This window comes from Heloderma suspectum, chromosome 4 (assembly GCF_057233095.1).
Source record: "Heloderma suspectum isolate Gila_16-S chromosome 4, 16-S_ref, whole genome shotgun sequence".
Classification (NCBI taxonomy): Eukaryota; Metazoa; Chordata; class Lepidosauria; order Squamata; family Helodermatidae; genus Heloderma; species Heloderma suspectum.
In genome coordinates, this window is record NC_139461.1 from 313,959,692 (window position 1) to 313,977,768 (window position 18,077).

The following is an 18,077-nucleotide window of genomic DNA, read 5'->3' on the forward strand; positions in this document are numbered from 1 at the left end:
CACGCTTGATCTGGTTTTCTCGACTGGGCAGGAGGATGGTGATCTGAAAGTGGAGGAATTAACATCTGTTCCTTTGTCATGGTCAGATCACTTCCTGCTGAGGTTTAGACTCCTGGCGGCCTTCCCCCTCTGCAAGGGTGGGGGACCTATTAAAATGGTCCGCCCCCGGAGATTAATGGATTCCGATGGATTCCAGAGGGCTCTGGGGGATTCCTGCTGGTATGGCTGGTGCTCCTGTCGAAGCCCAGGTCGCTCTGTGGAATGCAGAGATGACTCAGGCGGTTGACACGATCACGCCCAAGCACCCTCTCCCTCTGAGCAGAGCCCGGCCAGCTCCTTGGTATACACCTGAGCTGAGGGCAATGAAGCAAGAGGGGAGATGGCTAGAACGCAGGTGGAGGAAAACTCGTGCTGAGTCTGACAGAACACAGGTAAGAGCCCACTATCGAGCCTACTCTGTGGCGGTGAGGGTGGCAAAGAGACAGTTCTTTTCCACCAGCATTGCATCTTCTCAGTGTCGTCCAGCGGAGCTTTTCCGAGTGGTTCGCGGCCTGTTACATTCTGGGCCAGGGAGAGAGACGGTGGAACCCTCGGTAGCACGCTGTGACGAGTTTGCACGGCACTTTGAGGATAAAGTCGCTCAGATTCGTCATGAATTGGACACCACCATTAATGCAGTTCCATTGGTAGAGGCGTTCAGAGCACCGTCTGGTCCAGTTTTATTGGATGAGTTTCAGTTACTGAGGCCTGAGGATGCGGACAAAGTGCTTGGCCAAGTCCGATCGACCACTTGTGTGCTTGACCCTTGGCCTTCATGGCTTATTAAATCAAACAAGGAGGGGTTGTCCGGCTGGGTCCAGGAGGTTGTAAATTCCTCCTTGAGAGAGGGAGTGGTGCCTGCCGCTTTAAAAGAGGCGGTAATTAGACCACTCCTGAAAAAGCCTAACCTGGACCCAGAGGATGTTAACAATTATAGGCCAGTGGCCAACATCCCCTTCCTGGGCAAGGTGCTTGAGCGGGTGGTTGTAGGACAGCTCCAGGCACTGTTGAATGAAACGGATTATCTAGATCCATTTCAATCGGGCTTCAGGCCTGATTTTGGAGTGGAAACTGCCTTGGTCGCCCTGTGGGATGACCTCTGCCGGGAGAGGGACAGGGGGAGTGCGACCCTGTTGATTCTCCTGGACCTCTCAGCGGCTTTCGATACCATCGACCATGGTATCCTTCTGGATAGGTTGTCTGGGTTGGGAGTAGGAGGCACTGCACTACAGTGGTTCCGCTCCTACTTGGATGGCCGATTCCTGAAGGTGGTGCTGGGGGATTACTGCTCTGTGCCATGGCAATTGTGCCATGGGGTTCCACAGGGCTCTATTTTATCCCCCATGCTGTTTAACATCTACATGAAACCGCTGGGGGAGGTTATCCGGAGGTGTGGGCTGAGGTGCCATCAATATGCAGATGACACCCAGCTCTACCTCTCTTTCTCATCAAAACCAGGTGAGGCAGTGGCTGTTCTGAACCAGTGCCTGGGCACGGTAATGGACTGGATGAGGGCTAATAAACTGAAACTCAATCCAGACAAGACGGAGGTACTGTTAGTGGGTGGTTCGTCTGCCCGGCTAGGTGATATTCAACCTGTTCTGGAGGGGGTTGCGCTCCCCCTAAAGGATCAGGTTCGTAGTTTGGGGGTGCTCTTGGATCCAGAACTGTCACTTGAGGCACAGGTGAACTCAGTGGCACAGAGCACTTTTTATCAGCTTAGGCTGATATACCAACTACGCCCTTATCTGGACAGAGATAGCCTTGCTACAGTGATCCATGCTCTGATAACTTCTCGTCTGGATTACTGCAATGCGTTATACGTGGGGATGCCTTTGAAAACGGTCCAGAAACTTCAGCTGGTCCAAAACAGGGCAGCAAGATTGTTAACAGGGACCGGCCTGCGAGCTCATATTACGCCAGTACTTTTCCAGCTGCACTGGCTGCCAGTCCATTTCCGGGCCCGATTCAAAGTGCTGGTGTTAACATTCAAAGCCCTTAACGGCTTGGGGCCAGGTTACCTGAAGGATCGCCTCCTCCCATATGTGCCTGCCCGGACCTTGAGATCATCATCAGCGCCCGGTCCTTCTCCGTGAGCCCCTGCCAAAGGAAGTGAGGCGGGTGGCTACTAGGAGGAGGGCTTTTTCTGTTGTGGCAGCCTGGCTCTGGAATGAGCTCCCTAGTGAGGTTCGCCTGGCGCCTACATTGTATTCCTTTCGGCGCCAGATGAAGACCTTTTTATTTTCCCAGGCATTTTAGCATTTTAGCTTTCTAAATTTTTATCTTTGCTGTTTTAAATCTGTATTTTAAACTCCTGCACTGCTGCTAGGTTTTATTGTGGTTGTATTGTTATATTGTGGTTTTAATGTTCTGTATATTTTCAATTGTTTTATTGTGTGTTGTTTGGATTTAATTTTTGTGAACCGCCCAGAGAGTTTCGGCTACTGGGCGGTATAGAAATGAGATAGATAGATAGATAGATAGATAGATAGATAGATAGATAGATAGATCACAAGCAGAATATGAGCCAACAATGTGATGTGGCTGCAAAAAAGGCAAATGCTCTTTTGGGCTACATTAATAGAAGCCTAGCTTCCAAATCCTGGGAAGTACTAGTTCCCCTCTACTCAGCACTGGTTAGGCCTCATTTGGAGTACTGTGTCTAGTTCTGGGTGCCACACTTTAAGAAGGATACAGACAAACAGAAGGATACAGAGGGAGGGTTCAGAGGATGGCAATGAAGATGATCAGGGGACTGGAAACAAAGCCCTATGAGGAGAGACTGAAAGAACTGGGCATGTTTAGCCTTGAGAAGACTGAGGGGAGATAGGATAGCGCTCCTCAAGTACTTGAAAGGTTGTCCCAGAGAGGAAGGCCAGGATCTCTTCTCAATCAAACCAGAGTGCAGGACACGGAATCATGGGCTCAGGTTAGAGGAAGCCAGACTCTGGTTGAACATCAGGAGACACATCCTGACTGTCATAGCAATAAGACAATGGAACCAATTCCCTAGGGAGGTGGTGGGCTCTCCCACACTGGAGGCATTCAAGACGAGGCTGGACAGCCATTTGTTAGGGAGGCTCTGGCTTGGATTTCTGCATTGTGCAGGTGGTTGGACTCGATGGTTTCATAGACCCCTTCCAACCCTACTATTCTATGATTCTATGAAAACTAGCCTCAGCTGATTCAATTTTTTTTTAAAGCTACATTTTGTGGGCCAGTGGCTGAACATTTCTGTAAATTCTATTTGCAACTCATCAGATCTTCCAGCTGTCCCTGTAATTTATTTTACTCCCTCATTTTGTGACAGACAGCCCATGGGCCACACTGGGACCATTCCATCCCTGCCTCTTCCCAGCACCAGTCAGCTGCTCCTTAGGGTCATCTGGAACACCAGTCCGTGTGGACAGCTGGCACATGGGCAGCAGAACCTTTGTTAGGACTGGCCAACAGCCAACCAGATTGTTTGAGTAACCTTGTCCCCCCTTCCTTGGGAGTCTTTTTGGCAACAGGCAGTTCCCCGCACACAGAAACAGTATGGGCAGCAGCTCTAATTGTTTTGACAGGAATGAGAGAAGTGATCTGACAGCTCAGGCATTCCGCAAAACATGCAGCTTCTGGGGTCAACTCATTCCCATTACCTAGTTGTTTACTATCTTACATGGAAATAATTGCAAAGGCACTAGACAGGTCCACAGACAGTGCACATTGCAAAACTCCAATCTCTGGATGCCATGTTGCCTTTGCTAACTGGATAGCAAACAGATTCTTAACAAGGCTGTAGCACTCAGGAGACTAACAAACCGGACCAGAATTCTGCATATGCCAGGACCCCACAGAAGTACCCAATTTCCAATCATTACCTCAGGGCCGGGCCTAACAGGCAGCTTCATGAACCACAGGGCAGCAATATGAGACATCTAGGCACATTTCTGCTCGTTAGGCCTACTTTGCTATTCTCCAAGACACGCCGATCAATCCTGACCCATTCCCTGTGCATCACAAGAGGCAACCTAGATTTTGAGATGTCCTACATAGTACCCTCCTGACAGAACATGCTAGGCTGGCAAAAGCAGCTCCCGTTCGGCACCTTGTGCTCCCCCCTTTCCTCTTCCTGGAATCTTTCAATCTCATTTGAAATGTTAGAAGCTGCAATCTCCAGTTCAATGCCACGGGTTCTGTTTCCCCTCATCATAATTTGCAATTTTCTGTGGAGAGTGAAAACTGCTTACTGCAGAAAGAAAATGCCATCTCAGGTGTCTAGCCCACAACTGCTACCTCATACATGTCACACAGCAGTGATTTAAGCGCTTTCTCTGGACCACAGAGCCAAGCATTGCCCACCCTCCCAAAAGCGGGCACAGGTAGAAAAATCATAAATGAGAACGCAGCAGCTCTTTTGAAGCTCCCTCCTTCCCAATCACATTGCGACAATGGGGATTATGGGGCAGGCTAGTATGCAGTTAAAGGTAAAGGTGTCCCCAACCAGTCATGTCCGACCCTAGGGTGCAGTGCTCATCCCCGTTTCTAAGCCGAAGAGCCAGCGCTGTCCGAAGACGCTTCCGTGGTCATGTGGCCGGCATGACGGAACACCGAGGTGCACGGAACGCTGTTACCTTTCCCGCCGAAGCGGTACCTATTTATCTACTTGCAATTTCTTGCTTTCGAACTGCTAGGTTGGCAGAAGCTGGGACTGAAGACGGGAGCTCACTCCGTCACGCAGCACTCGGGTCTCGAACTGCTGTCCTGCCGACTTCCGGTCTGCAGTTCAGCGTCTTAACCACTAAGCCACCGCGGCCCCAAGTATGCAGTTACACCCCCACAAATCCAATGTGGATCAGGAAGGTCAGTGGGCATTCGACCCACCCACATCTTGGTTGGTGGCCAGGTGGGTGGAGAAAGGTATTGCCTGCCTCAGGATCCAACCCTTCTCTGAAACTCCAACCCCTTTCAGGTGCATTATGCCCCCCACCCCAAAGGAGGGCCACCCCACAAATACAGAATCACTATCTTGACCTGTAAAGCCCTTAAAGGCCTGGCCCAAACTCTCATGAAAAAGTTGCCCCTCTGCAACATCCTGCTGGGATCACTGAAAGAGCCCTGTTGATCAAATCAGCTCCATGCTGCGGTGGACTCCTCCCCGCTCAGAGCCTTTCCAAAGCCAGAGCTTCCTCCACAACTACTGTTAAGGCACCCTTCTGGAAGCTGGCTTTTTGTGGACAGAGGCATGCTACTACTCAGGGAGAGGGGATATGAAGCTTACGCTTCTTATCTAGCTGGGTGAGAGAGTGGGGTTTTATGGCAGCATTTATCCGTAGGGGTTTAACTTTTCATTGAAAACTCCGGCCCCTCAGGGAGATGGAAGAGGATAAACATCTTGGTGCATAGCTCTGCAGGTAGGAAATCAAGCTGAACCTCAACTGCCTCTGCTCTTAATTCCTTTTAGTAAAGGCAAAAATGGGATAGGAAAGCAGGGATTGTCTCTGCCAGCTATGCCCTCAGGCCCAAGCCTGGCATCAGACACACACAGGGAGGGAGGGAGGGAGAGCACGCTTCTGTGCAGACTGCCATTACTGGGGCATAATATTCTAAGTTCACCCACAGGTTGTTTGCGAGCTGCAATCCTCTTGCACCAAGACAGAGGTTTTGCTATCTGTTTCCTGCAGATGCTACCAGCTGAGCTAAAGGATTTTGGAGAACAGAGCAGGTTCCCTCCCAGGAGGTCTTAGCCTTTAGTAATTTAAGCCACCATCTGGGCATTATCTTTTCCTCGCATCCTCGGCTCTACTTCAGCAGAGGAGCTGCCTGGTACTCTAATTTTATTGCTGGGGATCTTATCCAACTCGTGTCTCCATCCTCCCCTGCCAAGGCACCATATTCAAATCAAGCGTGAAGAGCGAAGCATCAGTTTACCATTCCTTTCAGGTGAACCAGCTTCCAAAGCACCTCTTCACCATTTTACGCAAAGCCACTGACTGAAGGAGACCTTCTCCCAGGTACCTCATTTCAACAGTCCTTGCATTCTCACTTCTGCTGCAATGTAGCATTCCAAGCAAAATAATTCAGTCTGCCCCCTACACTTTGCCTTCCAACATTCCAGAGAAGCTTCAGCAGTTGTTTGCTACTGCACCTCCCCTGGGGCTGCAAAGTGCAAGCCAAGCCTCTGCCCCCAATCTAATCAACAGCCGCAGGATGACCCCGCGCTGCTAAAAGCAGGGGCTAGCAATCGAAATTCTGACAAGCCATCAATAGCAACTGCCATCCCCAGAAATGGCTGGAGAGACACAACAAGCTGTGTTTCCTCCTCTTAAAGGTCACAGTGAGCAAGACCACCAAGTCCCAATCAAAATCCCCACTGTTTATGTTTTTCCCAGAGAATGACAAATGCATGCTAACCTTTTGGCACAAGACATCACACTCAAGCTGCCCGTGGTCTCCTGCAAAAGCTTCAAAGAATGATCAACCAAAGCCATGAATCGGGTAACACATGGGAGGCATTTCCAGCTCAATAGCACTGGGCTGCTAAATTTACTTCATTTTTTTTTTTCAGTTCCAAACTAGAAATAAGACAAACAACAGAGTTTGCAGAGCTCAGCGTTCTGCTGATCAAGATTAGACAAATGGCAAAAATGAAACTGGTGTCCTACTGAAGGCCTGGTCAAAAATAGTCCCAGGTGGAGAGCTGCAGCCAACTTGGAAGTTTTAGATGCATATATTTCTCACAACAGGCACATACATTTCCATAAACATGAAAGAGTCTGGCCTATGACATTTAGACACACTTCCCTTATTATGATAAAGTACTCCTACTGCAGTATGTTTATCGTCAAATGAGCTGGCCCTCAGAAAACCTTCCCATGGAGATATGTTCTTGCTTTCAGCCTAATGTGTCGTCTGCCTTCTCATGTATAGTCCTTTTGCATTCTTACAGAACTCCGGACCTACCAGCTACTAGGAATGTCACAATGGATCAAGGTCTTTGGCAGATATAGTTATATGTATTTATTCATTTATCCAGCAAAGGAGATCGTTACCTTGTCATGGTGCTGGAGCTTGAGCACCTCAATGACGTCATGAGCTAAACCGTGAAGGGACACCCAAGACAGGAAGGTCATGGCAGAGAGGTCAGACTAAATACGATCCCTGGGGAAGGAAATGGCAACCCACCCCAGTATGCTTGCCATGAAAACTAAATGGATCAGTACAACCAGAGATATGCTGCTACAGGTATACCATCAGGAGATGGGACTCCCAGGTCGGAAGCTGGTCAAAATGCTACTGGGGAGGAACAGGGGATAAGTTCAACTAGCCCCAGATGAGATGACGCAGCTAGCTCAAAGCCGAAAGGACAGCTAGCAGCCGATGGTGCTGGTGGTGAACGACGAATCCGATGTTCTAAAGATCAACACACCATAGGAACCTGGAATGTGGGATCTATGAGCCAGGGCAAATTGGATGTGGTTATTGGGAAGATGTCAAGATTAAATATAGACATTTTGGGTGTCAGTGAACTGAAATGGACTGGAATGGGCCACTTCACATCAAATGACCACCAGAGCTACTACTGTGGACAAGAGGACCACAGAAGAAATGGAGTAGCCTTCATAATTAATTATAAAGTGGCTAAGGCAGTGCTTGGATACAATCCAAAAAATGACAGAATGATCTCAATTCGAATTCAGGGTAAGCCATTTAACATCACAGTGATCCAAATATACGCCCCAACCACAGATGCCGAAGAAGCAGAAGTAGATCAGTTCTATGAGGATCTGCAGCACCTACTGGATAGGACGCCAAAAAAAGATGTTATTTTCATTACAGGAGACTGGAATGCTAAGGTAGGTAGTCAAACGACACCTGGAATTACAGGCAAGCACGATCTGGGAGAACAAAATGAAGCGGGACGTAGGCTGATAGAATTTTGCCAAGACAACTCACTGTGCATAACAAACACTCTCTTCCAACAACCTAAGAGACGACTTTATACATGGACTTCACCAGATGGTCGACACCGAAATCAGATTGACTACATCCTATGTAGCCAAAGGTGGCGGACATCTATGCAGTTGGTAAAAACAAGACCTGCAGCTGATTGTAGTTCAGATCACGACCTTCTTATTGCACAATTTAGAATCAGAATAAGGAGAATAGGGAAGACCCACAGATCAGTTAGATAGGAGCTCACGAATATTCCTCATGAATATGCAGTGGAGGTGAAGAATAGATTTAAGGGACTAGATTGAGTAGATAGGGTGCTGGAAGAACTATGGACAGAAGTTCGCAACATTGTTCAGGAGGTGGCAACAAAAAACATCCCAAAGAAAAAGAAAACCAAGAAGGCAAGATGGCTGTCTGCTGAGACACTGGAAGCAGCCCAAGAAAGAAGGAAAGCAAAAGGCAACAGTGATGGGGGAGATATGCTCAATTAAATGCAAAATTCCAGAGGTTAGCCAGAAGAGATAAGGAATTATTTTTAAACAAGCAATGCGCAGAAGCGGAAGAAGATAATAGAACAGGAAGGACAAGAGACCTCTTCCAGAAAATTAGAAACATCAGAGGTAAATTCCAGGCAAAAATGGGTATGATCAAAAACAAAGATGGCAAGGACCTAACAGAAGCAGAAGAGATCAAGAAAAGGTGGCAAGAATATACGGAAGATCTGTATAGGAAGGATAATAACATCGGGGATACATTTGACAGTGTGGTCAGTGAGCTAGAGCCAGACATCCTGAAGAGTGAGGTTGAATAGGCCTTAAGCAGCATTGCTAATAACAAGGCAGCAGGAGATGACGGTATCCCAGCTGAACTGTTTAAAATCTTGCAAGATGATGCTGTCAAGGTGATGCATGCCATATGCCAGCAAATTTGGAAAACACAAGAATGGCCACCAGATTGGAAAAAATCAACTTATATCCCCATACCAAAATAGGGAAGCACCAAAGAATGTTCAAACTATCGAACAGTGGCACTTCTTTCACATGCCAGTAAGGTAATGCTCAAGATCTTGCAAGGTAGACTCCAGCAATTCATGGAACGAGAATTGCCAGATGTACAAGCAGGTTTTAGAAAAGGCAGAGGAACTAGAGACCAAATTGCCAATATCTGCTGGATAATGGAGAAAGCCAGGGAGTTTCAGAAAAACATCTATTTCTGTTTTATTGACTATTCCAAAGCCTTTGACTGTGTGGATCATAACAAATTGTGGCAAGTTCTTGGTGGTATGGGGATACCAAGTTATCTTGTCTGCCTCCTGAGGAATCTGTATAACGACCAAGTAGCAACGGTAAGAACAGACCACGGAACAACGGACTGGTTTAAGATTGGGAAAGGAGTACGGCAGGGTTGTATACTCTCACCCTACCTATTCAACCTGTATACAGAACACATCATGCAACGTGCTGGGCTTGATGAAGCCAAGGCTGGAGTTAAAATCGCTGGAAGAAACATTAACAATCTCTGATATACAGGTGATACCACTTTGAAGGCTGAAAGTGAGGAGGAGCTGAGGAACCTTATCATGAAGGTGAAAGAAGAAAGTGCAAAAGCTGGGTTGGAGTTAAACCTCAAAAAAACCAAGATTATAGCAACCAGCTTGAGTGATAACTGGCAAATAGAGGGAGAAAACGTGGAGGCAGTGACAGACTTTGTCTTTCTAGGCGCAAAGATTACTGCAGACGCTGACTGCAGCCAGGAAATCTGAAGACGTTTACTTCTTGGGAGGACAGCAATGACAAATCTTGATAAAATAGCGAAGAGCAGAGACATCACACTGACAACAAAGGTCCGCATAGTTCAAGCAATGGTATTCCCCGTAGTAACCTATGGCTGCGAGAGCTGGACCATAAGGAAGGCTGAGCGAAGGAAGAGAGATGCTTTTGAACTGTGGTGCTGGAGGAAAATTCTGAGAGTGCCTTGGACTGCAAGAAGATCAAACCAGTCCATACTCCAGGAAATAAAGCCAGACTGCTCACTTGAGGGAATGATATTAAAGGCAAAACTGAAGTACTTTGGCCACATCATGAGAAGACCGGACACCCTGGATAAGATGCTGATGCTAGGGAAAGTGGAAGGCAAAAGGGAGAGGGGCCGACCAAGGGCAAGATGGATGGATGATATTCTGGAGGTGATGGACTCGACCTTGTGGGAGCTGGGGGTGGCGACGGCTGACAGGAAGCTCTGGCGTGGGCTGGTCCATGAAGTCACAAAGAGTCGGAAGCGACTGACCGGATAAACAACAACAACAATTTATTCATCTAAATTATTTATATCCCACTTTTCAAATGCATCTCTAGCATAACTTAGATCAGCTTCCCCAACCAATTGCCATGCTGGCTGGGAATGATGGGAGTTGCAGTCTATCTCCTCTGGAGGGCACCAGGCTGGGGAAGGCTGGCTTCAGTTGTGACTGCTTTAATGCTAATGCACTGCCCTCAGGTGAAGTGATGAGGCATGGCAGAAATGCCACAGATGGCCTTCCTGGAACTTTGTTGTCCCTCTGACTGCCACTGCCTTCTTATGGTAACTCATGCACCAGCCTCCTTCAGCTGAGGCTCAACTCAGACAGCAGAGACACATGCCAGCAGCCCAGTAAGCTTTGCCCAAGTGGCACTGCCTCCCCTATGGCATGGCAGGTGAGGAGCTATGCAGGCTGCACAGGTAGAGCTGCTTGGGAATGAGGTCCAGGGTCACTCCTGCCCTGCTTACCTGGGTGGAGGAACAACCAGGACAAACTAGCTGCCCTTGCCTTTTTGGTCCTGGGAGTTCCTTCAAAAGGAAGCATGAGGAAAAGGAAGCATTTATCAGGGGACTGGAAACAAAGCCCTATGAAGAGAGACTGAAAGAACTGGGCATGTTTAGCCTTGAGAAGAGAAGACTGAGGGGAGATATGATAGCACTCTTCAAGTACTTGAAAGGTTGTCACAGAGAAGAAGGCCAGGATCTCTTCTTGATCATCCCAGAGTGCAGGACACGGAATCATGGGCTCAAGTGACAGGCAGCCAGATTCCGGCTGAACATCAGGAAAAACGTCCTGACTGTAAGAGCAATACGACAATGGAACCAATTACCTGGGGAGGTGGTGGGCTCTCCCACACTGGAGGCCTTCAAGACGAGGCTGGACAGCCATTTGTCAGGGATGCTCTGACTTGGATTCCTGCATTGAGCAGGGGTTGGACTCGATGGCCTTGTAGGCCCCTTCCAGCCCTACTATTCTATGATTCTATGATAAAATGATGAATGTCTGCCAAAGACAAACTATACATTGAGCTCATTCCTAAGACACAAGATGCTGTTTCTTGTCTCCTAGCTCAGCAGAGCAAAGGAAGCTGCTCTAGCTGGTCTAGGGGATATACAAGGAAGCAAGCTCCCAGAGAGTGAGCGATCAGAGCAAGCGAACAGGGAGAGCAAACCGGAGATGGCCAGGAGAGTTGCGGTGGAACAGGAGACAAAGGCAAACCGGTGAGAGGGCTGGAGTAAGCCCAGGGGACTTTCCACTGAGTCGCTGTGTGCTCACCATGTGCTCCTGAGAGCTCCAACTGAATTGAAGGGGCGTGGCCTGAGGACTCCCAGCAGCTGTGTGTGCAGGAAGTTTCAGTCTGTTTCCTGTCTCCTAGCCGAGCAGAGCAGAGAAAGCTGCTCCAGCTGGTCTAGGAGCTACACAAGCAAGCAAGCTCCCAGAGAACAAGCAATCAGAGCACGCAAACAGGAGTTTGCCAGGGGAATTTTACAGGGGAGGTCAAAGGGAAGGCCCCTAACTTTTTTTTTCATTCTTTTTAAAAAAAATTTTCTTGTAACACACACTTCCATACCAGTGGGACTCTGTTGTTAACCTCCAGTGAACAGAGGGCAAAGCACAGGCTATTCCAGTACAATCAGAAAGCTAGGAACATAAAGGGAATAGAGACTATGGAAGGGAAAGACTCTCTAGTGGCGGTGACCTGCAACGTTTGTGCCATGTTTGTTTTCTTGCCTGAGATCAACATGGCCTACACCTGAAACAAGTGCAAGTTGATCACGCTGTTGGAAGAAAAAGTAAGAGGACTGGAGGGGCGAGTGTTGACCCTCCAGAGAATAAGAGAACACAAAGAGTGCTTAGACAGAACAGTGAAACTACAGCAGCAAAGTGAAGACCAGAAGCTAGAAGAGCAACAGCAAGCTGAGGCAGAAGAGGAAACTGCTGAGGAGAGGAAAAATGAAGTAGAGAATACTTTCTGGAAAAGGGTGACAGTAAGGAGCAGAAGAACTAGAAGCCACTCTACACCAGTGGAGCTATAGAACCATTGCCAGGTACTTGAGGATGAGACTGGAGGACAGCCTGCAGAGGAAGAATTTCAGGGGAACCTGCATGGGTTGCACCTCACAAAGGCTGGGAAGAACGTGTTTGGCCACAGCATGAGGAACTTCATCAGGAGGGCTTTAAACTGAATGCTACAGGGGAGGGAGACACAAAGTTGGGGGTAACAACGGACATAGGCTCATGCACTGCAACAGAGGGAACAGCTCTAATAGTGCCCAATAATAGTCTTCAGACACATGTAGGAAGGAAGCCAGACATGGTCTTCGGTGTCTATATACTAATGCCCAGAGTATGGGAAAGAAACAGAACAAACTTGAACTCTTAATACAAGAGGGAAATTATGACTTGATAGGTATAACTGAGACTTGGTGGGATGACTGTCATGACTGGAATACAGCAATTGAAGGATATAACTTGTTCAAAAAGAAAAGGAGGAACAGAAAGGGAGGTGGGGTTGCACTATATGTGAAAAATACATATCTCTGCACAGAAATACAGGACGATGAACTTGGTAGCCCCATCGAGAGCATCTGGATCAAAATAAATGGAGCAAAGAATAAAAGGAACCTGATGGTCAGAGACTACTACCAGCCACCCAATCAAGTAGAAGACGAGGATGAAACTTTTGAAAAGCAAATAGACAATGTTTTAAGGAAGCATGATGTAGTAGTAATCTAACCTAGCAGGGGGGCAAAAGAAAAGAAGGCAACGCCAGAGAACCAGGAAACGCCCAGTTTTCAACTGAATCACCCACATGATCACCTTCTCACGTGGCAACCAGAATCAAAGAATCGGGGGGGGGAGGGGGGGATGTTCACAACACACGAAGCAAGAAAAGCTGACTGTGCCGTACCATTAAAATCCAGTTTGGGGGGGTCACACAGCGCTTGAAAGGAACATATTCCTGGTGGGGTGGGGGGAGTAGAACTGAACATCATCAAACTGGCAGCGGCTGCTCAACCCATGAGAGAGGCTTGTTCCCTGCCCCTGTCCAGGCTTCCGCCTGCTACTACATTATGAAGGGAGAGCAACTCATTTTCCCCAGATGTGCAGACTTCCCTGAAGAAGCCCAAATCCCCAGTTCTCCAGTGCAGCATCTGAAGGCTCCCCCTGAAAGCTTCCCCCAGCCCAATTTTGCCACATTCCAGCAATCTCCTGCAGTTATTGCTACCACCCCATTTTCCCCAAGTGTGCACTTTTGCCTATTGCTTCCAGCACCCCCTTTCTCCTTTTCCCTGCTTGCAGTGAGAAGCTCCATAACAAGGGAGAAACTTTACATCAGAAAAACTACAGAACATCAAAGAAGCACAGATTTAAGACAGCAAGGGAGAAGAGAAAAAGCGCTCTAGGGAGAGTTACTAAAGTCAGCGTTTAACCCTTTCACTGCAGGGGAACAAGATGTATTTCTTACTTCTAAGTAAACATGCACAGAAGGGGGATATGCTAAAGGTTAAAAGCAGGCCAGGTAAGGTGAATGAGTGTCCCCACTACTGCGATAACGTAAGGGGTCGCTGCTGCGCTCCAGAGGATTTTCTCAATGGCAAAAACTACTTCCACTGGGGAAACAAGAGGGAATGGGGCATCCCACCCCCTTGACCATGTCACTGCCAGGTCACAGAGGCATGCCCAAGATTTAATGCGGGGGGAGGGGATGGCACACTGCGGCAAAACCATTACGGAGCTACTTTCAGTAAAAAAAGTTGGAGTAAAAGGAGTTTCAGAAAATGCAGCTTTTCAAGAGGGAAGCGGCTGGTTGGCAGCGGATTGGTGACAACGTCATCTGTTGCGAAGGAACTCAGGCTGCTCTAACTTTGCACTAAATCGCTCGTGAAGAGTGCCCCATGGAGTTGAAAGGGACCTCAAAGGTAAATGAGTAACAGGGGACTTAAAGTTCCCCGATATTTGCTGGGAGACAAATTCTGCAAAACATGGCCCCTCCAGGAAATGCCTGACTTGTGTGGCGGATAACTTCCTCCTACAGAAAGGAGAGGAAGGAACTAGAGGATCAGCTGTCCTTGACTTGATCCTAACCAACAGAGATGACTTAGTGGATAAAGTAGCAGTTACAGGAACTCTGGGGGAAAGCAACCATGTTGTACTTGAGTTCTTGGTTCTAAGGGAAGCAAAAGCCGAGTGTAGCCAAACGCGTACCCTGGATTTTAGGAAAGCTGATTTTAATAAACTCAGAACAATGATCAGTAAGGTCCCATGGCAAGCGACTTTAATGAGAAAAGGAGTCCAAGATGGGTGGGAGCTTTTAAAAAAAAGGAAATTCTCAAGGCACAATTACAAACCATTCCAACAAGAAGAAAAGGTGGAAGACAACAGAAGAAACCAATGTGGCTTCACAAAAAGCTTAGAGATGACCTGAAAACAAAAACTATCACATATAGGAAGTGGAAAGAAGGCCAAGTAACAACGGAAGAGTACAGGCAGGTAGCACAGAATTGCAGGGATGGCGTCAGGAAGGATAAAGCTGAGAATGAGCTGAGGTTAGCGAGGGATGCTAAAAACAACAAAAAGGCTTCCTTCAGCTACGTGCATAGTAAAAGGCAGAGGAAAGAAATGGTGGTTCAGCTATTAAATAAGGATGGCAAAACGATAGATGACAAAGAAAAGGCAGAGGTGCTCAATTCCTACTTTGGCTCAGTCTTCTCCTAAAAGATGGCCTATGACCCCCCTGGCAAAGGCGAAGTACAGGCTGAAGGGGCAGGATTGCAGCTTGAGATGGATAGGCATATGGTCAAGGAACACCTAATTACTTTGAATGAGTTCAAATCTCCAGGGCCAGATGAACTGCCTCCTAGAGTAATAAAGGAACTGGCAGAAGAACTCTCAGAACCACTGTCTATTCTCTTTGAGAAATCATGGAGGACGGGTGAAGTACCAGATGACTGGAGGAGGGCTCATGTTGTCGCTATCTTCAAAAAGGGCAAAAAGGAGGAACCTGGGAACTACAGACCAGTCAGTCTGACATCAATCCCAGGGAAAATTCTGGAGCAGATTAGAAAGCGATTAGTCCATAAGCACCTTGAAAACAATGCAGTGATTACTCAAAGCCAACATGGATTTGTCAAGAACAAATTCTGCCAGACGAATCTGATCTCATTTTTTGATCAAGTAACCTCCCTTGTGGACTGTGGGAATGCTGTAGACATAATATACCACGACTTCAGCAAGGCTTTCGAGAAGTGCCCCATGATATCCTGATGAGCAAACTAGCTCAAAGTGGGCTAGATAAAACAACGATCCAGTGGATCCACAGTTGGCTACAGAATCGGACTCAAAGAGTGCTTATCAATGGGACCTTCCCAAACTGGGGAGAGGTAATAAGTGGGGTACCACAGGGCTTAGTCCTGGGCCCAGTACTCTTCAACATTTTTATTAATGATGTGGAGGAGGAGGTGCAGGGAATGCTGATCAAATTTGCAGATGACACAAAATTGGGCGGGAAAGCTAATACTTTGGAAGACAGGAACAAAATTCAAAGTAATCTGAATAGACCGGAGCGCTAGGCAGAAAACAACAGAATGACATTTAATAGGGATAAATGCCAAGTTCTGCACCTAGGAAAAAGAAACCAAATGCACAGTTACAAGATGGGGGATACGTGGCTCAACAACACCACAAGCGAGAAGTTTTTGGAATTGTGTTAGATCACAAGCTGAATATGAGCCAACAATGTGATGTGGCTGCAAAAAAAGGCCAATGCCATTTTGGGCTGCATTAATAGAAGCACAGCTTCCAAATCCCTGGAAGTTCTATTTCCCCTCTACTCAGCACCGGTTAGGCCTCACCTGGAGTACTGTGTCCAGTTCTGGGCACCACACTTTAAGAAGGATGCAGACAAACTGGAGAGGGTTCAGAGGAGGGCAACACAGATGATCAGAGGACTGGAAACAAAGCCCTATGAGGACAGACTGAAAGAAGTGGGCATGTTTAGCCTTGAGAAGAGATATGATAGTGCTCTTCAAGTACTTGGAAGGTTGTCACAGAGAGGAAGGCCAGGATCTCTTCTCGATCAACCCAGAGTGCAGGACACGGAATCATGGGCTCAAGTGACAGGAAGCCAGATTCCGGCTGAACATCAGGAAAAACTTCCCGACTGTTAGAGCAATACGACAATGGAACCAATTACCTGGGGCGGTAGTGGGATCTCCCACACTGGAGGCATTCAAGACGAGGCTGGACAGCCATCTGTCAGGAATGCTCTGACTTACGATTCCTGCATTAAGCAGGGGGTTGGACTCGATGGCCTTGTAGGCCCCTTCCAACCCTACTGTTCTATGATTCTAAGATAAGGGGCTTAAGTTACAGGAAGGCAGATTTCAGCTGAACATCAGGAAAACCTTACTAACAGTGAAAGCAGTCAGACCATGGAACTAGCTGCCAAGGGAGGCAGTGGGCAGTTCGCTGGAGGTCTTCAAGCAGAAACTGGACAGCCATCCGTCGGGGATGCTTTAAACTGGATTCTCGATGGCCTCAATGGCCCCTTCCAACTCTAGGATTCTTCCTCAACAAGCCCTGCTTGCTGGCTTACTTCTTTTCCCAGCATGTTCCGAGAACATTCCTTTGTTCTCTTCAGCCTATCCTCAGCCCTGAATGACTATTCCCAGTCTTGCCTGGATGTGTCTGCACAGTCTCTACCTGGATGTGATCCATTTTTGCCTCTCTCCTAGACTGGGTTCCTCCCCTAGATCTGCTCTTGCCAAGACTGCACTTAGGAGCATCAATTCTATAAACGCAGCTCACGCCCCGTCTAGCCCATGACAATCTGTTGGCTTTTAAGTGGAGGCAGAATGCCACAGCAGTACTGCTCTAAGCCTGGCTGGCTGGCTTCACTCTCCCACATGAATCCAAATTACGCTACTGCTGATAATACACATGGAGGGACAGTCAGTGACAGGAAACTAAAATCCACGGGGAAATAATGACAAGTGACACTGAGCTCACAGGAGCACTTGGCTCTCCACCACGGAAAGGATATCAGTGTTGTCATGCCCAAGCAGCCCCAGGAGGGAATGCACAGCGTTCAGTTCCACCAGGAGATGGTACAGGTCTGGCATGGTCGCAATCACGTGCATCTCCTGGATGATGTCGTTGAGATCCAGCTCCGACTCCATGAACCTGCAGGCAGACGTAGGACAACGTTCAGCAAGAACAGTTCAGCAAGACAACCACACCCCTGCTGGCTAAGTGTCCCTGGGACAAATACGGCTGCTGCAATCTGACTAGCTACAGCAGGCCCTGAGTAAGGAAGCAGGAAAAGGGTGCTGGTAGGGTGGCCCACGACTGGTGTCTGAGCACCCGCTGCTGTGTCTCTTCTGCTAGTCTGCATCTAGGGGAAGTGTGCTTTATAAATAATAACCAAGCCCATTTCGGTTGCTTTGTTTCTCCTTGTTCCAGCCTCCCCCTTCCAAAAGCTCCTTACCTGTCCTAAATTCCTTCCTGCTTTTCATCCATTTTCCTGACCCGAGCCTTCCTGCTCTCCTTTCTCTAGCTTCAGCAATACCCAAGCTTACCTTCTAGGTCAGGGGTAGGGAACCGGTGGCCCTCCAGATGCTGGACTACAAACCCCATCATCCCTGACCACTGGCCATTCTGGCTGGGGCTGATGGGAGGGCCACAGGTCCCCCACCCCTGTTCTAGGCCCTAATGCAGCTAAATGTTACTTTTGTCTAGGCACTGACAAATGGAGCAAAATGTACTTTGAGCACAATGGCAACCAGGACCAGACACCCAC

At 48.0% G+C, this 18,077-nt stretch overlaps 1 protein-coding gene across 3 annotated transcripts in view; it reads right to left on the reverse strand.

Annotated features, from left to right (window-relative positions):
* Positions 1-18,077, reverse strand: part of CTNNBL1 (catenin beta like 1) — a 156,430-nt gene that overhangs the window by 94,432 nt on the left and 43,921 nt on the right. For all 3 annotated transcript variants that reach the window (XM_084854908.1, XM_084854909.1, XM_084854910.1), the window contains one exon: positions 17,322-17,461. In XM_084854908.1, the coding sequence (XP_084711034.1) occupies positions 17,322-17,461 (140 nt within the window). The remainder of the gene's footprint in view (positions 1-17,321; positions 17,462-18,077) is intronic.